Below are 8490 nucleotides of genomic sequence, written 5' to 3'. Positions count from 1 at the left end.
GCATCCGCGACGGCACGACCCTCGTCCGCACCTCCGGCGCCCTTCTCCCAGCCACCGCCGCCCTCCCACGGCCCTGCGCTGCCCTCCCACGCCCCTGTGCCTCCCTTCTCCGCCCCTGCCATGCCAGACGAGGAGGACCCGGCTACGCCTTTGGCGTCGCCGCCGCCGTCCTCCTTGCTGCAGACGAGCGGCCGCCCGCCGAGGAAGACCACCGCCAAGCGCAAGGGCAGGCCGGCCACTGTCCTGCCGGCTGCACCTCCCCCTTCTGCCGAGCACCAAGTGTTCGATGAAATGGCTACAAGGTACAGATTTTTCCCTTGTGCACATGTTAATTGACTATATGAATGTGCTTGCTGATGGGTGATGAGTATTTTAGTGCAGCAAATGAGATTTTTCCCTATTGCATTGTAGTGCAGCAAATGTGATGAATATAATATATGCTTTGCAGTGTGGTTGGTGATGGATCTTTCATGAGCATGATGGTAGATGATGATGTGGAGGTAATGGACGACGAGGGTTTTATTGATCCATTTCCTTCGAAAGGGAGGCAAATGAACTATACCATTCAAGAGGATGAAACTTTGGTGTTGGCATGGGAGGCCATCACACTTGATGCAGTTCATGGAGTTGAGCAAAGTGGATCTACCTATTGGCAACGTATCCATGAACACTACCATCAGATCAAGAATACGCCAGGTGACCGAACTCAAAAGTCATTGACAAATAGGTGGTCGGCCATACAAGATACATGCAGCAAATGGGCCTCTGCAATGGAACAGGTTGAGCGGCTCAACCCAAGTGGAACAAATCAAAATGATAGGGTAAATATGTCAACTTGCTGTCTTCCTTGGTGTCTTTCTTTGGAGTATGTTGTCAACTTGTTGTTTTCCTTCTTTGGACTATGTTAATTTGATGACTTGCCAAATTTAATTTTGTCAACTTGTTGTCTTCCTTTGAACAGATCAACATTGCCCAAAAGTACTTCCGGCAATTGACATCAAAGAATGGGAAGCTAGGAAAGCCATTCAATATGCAGCATTGCTATGCTTTGCTTCTCCATGATGAGAAGTGGAGGACACAAAATGATGAAATGCCAAACAAGGAGAGCAAGTCTGCAAGCAACTCATATTCTCCTGATGTTGAGGATATTGGTGATAGCTCTCATGAGAGTGACTCCGAGGATGCAAAAAGAAGCCCTACACCAAACTCTGTGGAAAAAAAGAGGCCACTTGGGAGGAAGAAAGAGAAAGCAAGGTTGAAGAAGGAGAAGGAGGGTACATGTAAAGACTCCATCGAGATGATAATGGCAACAAAGAAGTCCCTTGCTGCTGAGAGGAAAGAAGAAAAGGCTCAGACGTTTATGCAAATAAAAGCATTGGAAGAACGAAGGATTGCATTCGAGGCGCATCGTGTCCAACTGGAAGAGCGTACGATTGCAATTAAGGAAAGAAGGGAGAAGAGCAGGCAAGAGAAGAGGGAGCAGCAACTCATGTTCATGAACTCATCCAACCTTGATGACCAGGGAAAGGCTTACTTGAAGCTCATGCGTGATCAGATAATGGCGTCGAAGACCATGGGTGGCTTCATGCCTGGTTTTTTCATGGGAGGTGGTGGCGGCATGGGAGATGGAGGCGGCATGGGAGGTGGCACAAGTGGCTGAGTTTGATCTTCATACTTGAATTATCTTTATGTTTCAATGAACTATGTGTTTGAACCGTGTTTTGTGTTGAACCATGTTTGTCGGATGATGCATTTTGATAAAATGATGATCTATTTATGTTTGCATTTATCTATATGAACATTATGTCATATTTAGAAGGTGTTTTGAGAAAAGCAGGAAATTTAAGGAATCGGTTTAGGGAACCTGCTGGAGAGGAACACTTTTTTTCTGACAATTTGCTCTCTCTGCTATCCCTAAGGAAACCTCTTGGAGATGCTCTTATCCGCATAGGTGCGTGCTTGATCATTGTCGATGATCCGGCCCGCTTAGTGGTGTGTTAAAACTTTGGCAGATGCCCAGGCCCACATGGGACACGTCCACTTGCCAGGCCCGGCCCACCACTGGAACCCACAGCCACAGCCCGAAACAGCAGGACACTGACACATCCGACAGCTCTGATTGTTCTAAAAATAAGATCTGCCAGGTAGCATGATGATACGATGATTTGCTTATTTATTTATTTTACCATTAAAGGTTTTTTAGGTAATTATTTTTACTCCTGCTGTCAAATCAAATCTCGCGGGTCAGAAGAGTGACGCGGCGTATCAAAAACATTATCTCAAGAAAAATCCCAAGATTAACTTTCCAGAAACCCTATGCTTCTTTATTACCAAATCTTCAAAAAACACCCATACAGAAGATCTAGAAGCAGACTGAGGAAACCAACTCACTGAATACAAGCACTGATTCCAATCTTCAACAGGGGGGGCAGGAATGATCTAACTTCAACAAAGAGATATTCTCCCACTAGGGGAGTTAATAAACATAAAACACCCATACACGATGCATACAGAATTACAGATAGACATCCCTTTACAGGTAGGTACTGCTAGCAAGGGTTCGGTTCGATGATTCAACTACTTTGTGATGGCGTAGATGGCGTAGATGATGCCGGGGATGTAGCCGAGGAAGGTGAGCAACAGGCAGATCCAGAACTCATGCTGCAAACAGAAAAGGAATTAGAACACGTATCAGCAAATTAAGCAAGCCAGAAAAAGGAAACAAAGAATATATAGTCTCTGATGAAAGTTTTTTGTGGCTTACCCCGCAGCCGAACTTGAGGAAGACGCCCAGGGGCGGGAGGATGATGGCCAGGATGATGTCGATGCAGTTCGCCGTGCCCGCCATGGCCGATCTCCTGGATGCTGATCTCAAGTTCTGAGTGCTTTCTTTTCTCTCTTTGGGTCGATGGAGTAAACTAGAGCAGAGAGCAGAGCAGGAAGAGGGAGTATAGAAATGAGCCTTAGCCTGGTTTGCCATTTATAGATGGCGAGGCAGGTCAATCAAGGACGGCGTGAGCTAGGAAGCGTCGGAGAGAGGACACGTGTGGACCTTGCGACGCGCACGGGGTGGGGACCGCGTCGGCGACGCGTTGTATAAAATCAAAAATAAACTGGGGATAATTTATATCGGGAATCGCATTCGTTGATTGAATCGAACCACTCCCCTGGCAATTTGCCGGATTTACTGTACATTACTTGGCTGCTAAGCACCTGTCCGTGCCTCCTGGCAAGATTTCAGTAAGCCAGTGCCCGTCCGCCGAAAATACAATATTTCAAACAGGGGCTTAAGCATTTGTTAGCTAGTATACGAAAATACACCACATGCACTTTGTTTTGGGCCAGGAGTGTGCTGAGCTGAGCTGTCTGCACAGCAAGAACCGATTCATTCTACATAATGTTCCACCGCACTACCTGCTGGCTTGGCCCCCAATGATCCGTCTGTTTATATGCTTCGCTTCTTTTTTTCGGTCTTCATAGTGTATCAGTATCCACCCGAGCAGCTGTCAAAAGAAAAAAAAGTATCCACCCGAGCAAAGCCAAACGACAAGATATTATTCTCCTCCAACACAGCTCACAGGAGCTAGCCGCCGGCCTGCCCTGTTCTGCAGCCAGTGGAACGTATGCATAGCTTCCGCTGCTGAGTTTAGCTTGTAAAACTTGCATGCTTCCTTTCAGTTCAGAGGAAGAAAATCAACACACGAGAAGCATCATATCTGATCTGACTGACTCCCTACAACGAACCAATCGTTTCCACACATACCACGTACTACGTGCCAAGCGGGGGAGTGCTAGTCGGTCCAAGTCAAAATGAGCTATCCAGAACACTACACAACTGGGGAAAGCCGGACGCAGTTGACGAGCCGTCATCAAACAAGATTAGGCCACTGATTTTAGTTATGAGCCAATATAAAGATAACATGATATCAGCACAACAGAAAGTTTCTAACAGGTTGTTGTCTCAGCAAACAGGATCAGGCCACTATTTGATCTGCTATCTACCTCCCACGAGCTCTCACTGCGCAGGTGGTGTACAGCAATGGAGATCCTCCTCCTAGGGCTCATTGCCAGGCAGAAAAGAAAGAAAGAAAAATCATGGCATCTGCGAAGCTCTTTGTGGCTACTCAGGAATCTTCCTCAGTCTAGCTACACAGTCCCAGATTAGCGCTATGAGTGACAACACATGCATCCGACGCTGGGGTATTACAGAGAACAAAGGCTTTCCTCTTTCTCCTCTGCCCTCTTCTTTGACCTGTTGAAATCGGCGTTAGTTTAGATTTCAGTTATAAATGGCATGCTATTATTTTTGCACTCCAAACAGTTGCTTCCTCTTACAAACGAAAATCAAATTTTTTCACCCCTCTGGAAAGTTATTTTCTGCTGCAGCTCCAAGTTAAGATGGAACGTAAATAAAAGTTTAAGGGCAATGAGAAAAGACATTTGGTAATGTAAATGGAGTTTCCTGATGATAACCAATCAGTATGTACACTTCTCTCACCTAGTTAAGCACCTTCTGTCGTATCCACAACAACAACTTCCTCGTTAGGTACAACATCTACAACAGGTGCGTACAGGTACCACTCCTTCCGTTTCCTGATATATGAAACAGAACACATAACAAATTTAAAGTTCAGGGCATGACAGTAGTAGTCATTATAATGATTCAGTAAAACAAACACTTGAGTTGCAACACATCCCTGCCTTAGAAACCAAGTTATACAAGACATTACTGTTAATAGAACAGATCAGATCATACCGGATAACGCTTCCTTTGCTGCCGAAATACTTGAACATGTCCACTGCGTTATTCATGGCTTTACTGCAAATGATTACATCAATTTAAAATGTAGGGAAAATAGAACAAGTTAGAGTTAATCATGATTTTAGTCCTGCAGCTCCACTAAAAACAAAAGATTCAAAACAAAAACTCAATATCCAAAACTAAAATAACAGCAATAGACACTTGAACGAACCTATTTGAAGCAAATTCTGGTGCTCGCCTTTTCTTTGAAACTTTAGCTTCTCTCATAGCAGAAACACTTTGACTAGCAATCTGTAAAATCCATGTGTTTCTTTTATATGTTTGCCAACAAATGACCTTATAGATGAAACACAAAAACTTGCATGCCATTACTCAACCAAAAAAAACATCAAAGCAATTTCATTAATTTGTAAATAACAAATAGCAGGGGAAAGTATATCTAACCTCATAAAGCTGCTCACGGATAGAAACAGCTATGGCAGGCTGCACATAAATCAGCATGCTTTTGTCAGTGCAAAACAACCATGTATTTTTGAGAAAGATATATCCATAAAGAAATGTCCATATAATATAACTAGGAACTATGCATAGAATAACACCAAGAGTTTAAACAAAAGGTTACAAACAAAGGTGATATGTCAAATTCCAGAATTTGTGAAGGCTAATAAAAAAAAGTTGAAAGTAGAAACTACTATACAATCTTACAATAAAAAGAATAGTAAAGGTGCCCTGTAGGAACAACAATCAAAAACAATGTTTTCACTTTGCTAGCAACTACAATTAGGTTCAAACAGAAGTTGCAAGAACATAAATTAATAACATGAAGATAAACTGAAATACTACTAGAATAATGTTTACCAGAATGTCAAAACCAAAAACGGTTGTTTGGATGTCTCAGTTATTCAAAGGGGAAGGGGAGTATTACTCAAAACTTAATAAAAATGCAAGTATTTGACCATTTCTCTATTCCGTCGTGAGGGATTTAAGTGCATTATCAATGTTAGATACAAACCAGTGACAAGTAAAAGCAGCATTCCTGAACATGATGCTTTAAGTGTTCCAAATGGAAAATGCACTAAGCTCTTCAGAAATACAAGAGTCAGAGGCATACCCCAACTTCAGGATCAGTAATGTTCAAATCGTCACATAATGTCCTCGCGAATTCCTCGGGATCACTGTCAAGGTTGCCTATATCCTGGCATTTGAATATTGATATAAAACCAAAAAGTTACTTCAACAACAGGTTTGAATAACAATGATACATCTATATGAAAATACTGAAATCTACAAGCGTACACATAGTCACATACCCACAAGAATTGGTCTCTAACTAAAGTATTGTTCACCCGGAGGTCAATCTGCACGTTCACCATTCATGTGAGTATCATTGTGAGTATCACATACCCACAAAGGGTACCGAAATGGTTTGCAAATACGCAGTTAGTGGAAGAAGCAAACCTTGAGGGGCATAATCTTCTCCTTGATCTGCATCTCCTGCCCCTCATAGGAACGGAACTCCGCCAATTGCCCCTTTTGGGAAAAAAATATAACCCATAGAGTACTAGTAAGAAACAGGTCTATGCAATCGCAGAATACCATCATTATGTCCTATACAAGCAAGACAAATAAGCAAAAGGGGATGGGAGCCAGAGGCGGCGCTAGCACGAAGCAAGGGTATGCAATGCATATACACACAAAATTGCAAATTGTTTCTAGTGTATATATATAGCAGATACCCGCATGTATGGTATGTGTGTGAGTGTAGACATGTAGTCAAGTACTTTTTCCAATTGCAACCCATAGTTTTGGGCTTTCCAACACCTACCTCCTTGGTGGGCCACGCCTGCACGTTGGTCTGTGAACATTGGACAAGTCTTCGTGTGTAGATGTGTAGATTTAGTTCCAATGCGAGACTTGGCCCAACCAATGAACGGTCTGCCATGTCACCAACTCGCCACACCCTGCAGGCACAGGCAGCCGCAGCACCGCCCACATCGAACTAAGCTAACAGCGAACCGGAGTGCGGAAGCCACCATCACTCAGGCACAGGACCGCCCACTGCAGGCACAGGTAGACGCAGCACCGCCCACATCGAATTAACCTAGCAGTGAGCCAGATCGGGGGAGACGCGATAACTCAGGCGCAGCACCGCCCACATCGAAATAATCTAGCAACGAGCCGGAGCGGGAAGCTGCCATCACTCTTCGATAGGGATAAGTTGGTTAAGGTTGCAGTTTTACCACAAAGTTTCTTAAATATGGAGTGATCTTTAGCATCAATCTTCTTTACCGATAATGCATATACATGAAAGGTTTAGGAAGGTAAAAAATAATAAAATATTGCCCAACTTCCTATTATCTTGTTGAAACAAAGAACCTCGAATATGAATGGTTTATAAGCTTCTGAAATTGATGTTTCTCGAAGTTTTTTCATGTGAGGATGCCAAACACCTCCTCATTGACTGCTCCTCCGTGCGTCAAGTCTGACACTGGGTGTCTGTTTGCATCAAGATTGACGCCTTCAGTTCGAACAGCTGGACTCTTAGTGTTCTGTTAAGCAGTGGTTGTCAGCCAGGATTGTGTTGGCAAAACAGTCTTTAAACAAGCTCAAGGCTAAGGGTTTAAACAAGCTCAAGGCTAAGGGAGTAGCTTCTATGTTCCTCCTATCGCTTTGGTGTCTTTGGAAGGAGAGAAACGACCGGATTTTCAACCGAAAGTTGCAGTCTGTCATGGATACCATTACCATCAACTCTGTCAAGACGGAGGCGGCCCTTTGGGGCCAAGTAGATGCTCTAGATTTAGGCGCTGGTGTCTGGAACTGATGATCTACCCTGATCCCTTCCCTTTTTTTTCTCCTTCTCAATGTCTCGTCCTTTTTTCTGCCTTTTTCAGTTTTCATAACAACTGTTTTCCTCCTGCGTCGAATTAGTTTTGACTCTCTTCGCCATAAATAACACTCCGTTGTTTCATCAAAAAAATTGTTTCTTCATGTTTTTGTAATCTACCAAAGTTACCTGCGCATTGTTGCTACGAAGAATAATTTGTATTTTTTTAGTAATTGCCATAGTGGATCTTTGTCTCTTTTGCAGAACTGGAACTTTTTTCTAACTAGGCATACCCAGGCTTGAAATCCGGGCTCCCTTGCTGCTGGAGGCAGAGGAGAGGTTTTACCTGGATGGACTGGAGCATCTGGGGGACGAAACTGGCCGGCAGCTTGAGGTCCTTCGCCGTCCTCTTGGCGAAGCTGATGATTTCTGAGTCGGGATCTGGCCAGCGCAAGTAAGAACGAATGAATCATCACGAACCAAAGGAACAAGCAAGCAACTAAAGAGAGAGAGCGAACGGGAAACGGAGGCGGCACCGCGGGGGTTCCAGGTGAAGGCGTCCCTGTAGCGCTGGCCGTCCACCTCCACATCGACGCGTATCGGCACCAGGTTGTCCCTCGTCGGCCTGCATAGCACAGCAGCCAGCAGAGGTCGATGAATTGACTCCTCCGTCCATCCCCAATCGATCCAAGGTTCCAACGAGAGAGAGAGAGAGAGAGAGAGAGAGAGAGAGAGAGGATTACATGCGGAACTTGACGGTGGAGGACCTGGTAGGGGCGCTAAGGCTCACCGTCTTCATCTCTCCCGCCGGTGGTCCGTTCGTCGCCGCCGCCGTGCCCGCTGGGGTTTCGGCTTTCGAGGCCCGATGGCTATTCTGCTTGCGCCGCCGTTTCAGAATTTTGAG

General features: G+C 44.6%; 2 protein-coding genes across 3 annotated transcripts; both read right to left on the bottom strand.

The window, feature by feature from the left end:
* Positions 1–2297: 2297 nt before the first annotated feature.
* LOC100838178 (hydrophobic protein LTI6B) lies at positions 2298–2964 on the bottom strand. Its single transcript, XM_003568926.4, has 2 exons — positions 2765–2964; positions 2298–2661 (listed from the first exon to the last, which is right to left on the bottom strand). Exons 1-2 carry the CDS (start codon positions 2846–2848, stop codon positions 2578–2580), a joined length of 168 nt encoding a protein of 55 aa, XP_003568974.1. The 5' UTR covers positions 2849–2964; the 3' UTR covers positions 2298–2577.
* Positions 2965–3855: 891 nt separating this feature from the next.
* Positions 3856–8490, bottom strand: LOC100837874 (chromatin structure-remodeling complex protein BSH). Of its 2 annotated transcripts, none has more exons than XM_024459278.1 (11): positions 8330–8490; positions 8105–8211; positions 7933–8027; positions 6221–6292; positions 6073–6120; positions 5874–5957; positions 5207–5245; positions 4974–5053; positions 4757–4819; positions 4499–4593; positions 3856–4252 (listed from the first exon to the last, which is right to left on the bottom strand). In XM_024459278.1, the coding sequence occupies exons 1-10, from the start codon at positions 8383–8385 to the stop codon at positions 4503–4505; spliced, it is 735 nt and encodes a 244-aa protein (XP_024315046.1). In that variant the 5' UTR covers positions 8386–8490; the 3' UTR covers positions 3856–4252; positions 4499–4502. The 2 variants fall into 2 exon arrangements, with proteins under 2 accessions (XP_024315046.1, XP_003568973.1); XM_003568925.3 differs by having other exon boundaries at positions 8123–8211.

This window comes from Brachypodium distachyon, chromosome 2 (assembly GCF_000005505.3).
Source record: "Brachypodium distachyon strain Bd21 chromosome 2, Brachypodium_distachyon_v3.0, whole genome shotgun sequence".
NCBI classification, from domain to species: Eukaryota; Viridiplantae; Streptophyta; class Magnoliopsida; order Poales; family Poaceae; genus Brachypodium; species Brachypodium distachyon.
This window is presented reverse-complemented; position numbering and strand designations above follow the sequence as displayed.

What these genes read in the sequence shown, in the direction of transcription:
- LOC100838178 (XM_003568926.4), bottom strand. Translation starts at nt 2,848, where the DNA reads ATGGCGGGCACGGCGAACTGCATCGACATCATCCTGGCCATCATCCTC. An exon ending in TCCTCAAGTTCGGCTGCGGG is followed by an intron (nt 2,662 to 2,764) that starts GTAAGCCACAAA and finishes TTCTGTTTGCAG; the next exon opens with CATGAGTTCTGGATCTGCCT.
- LOC100837874 (XM_024459278.1), bottom strand. Translation starts at nt 8,385, where the DNA reads ATGAAGACGGTGAGCCTTAGCGCCCCTACCAGGTCCTCCACCGTCAAG. An exon ending in TCCACCGTCAAGTTCCGCAT is followed by an intron (nt 8,212 to 8,329) that starts GTAATCCTCTCT and finishes TGTGCTATGCAG; the next exon opens with GCCGACGAGGGACAACCTGG. An exon ending in CGGTGCCGCCTCCGTTTCCC is followed by an intron (nt 8,028 to 8,104) that starts GTTCGCTCTCTC and finishes TGCGCTGGCCAG; the next exon opens with ATCCCGACTCAGAAATCATC.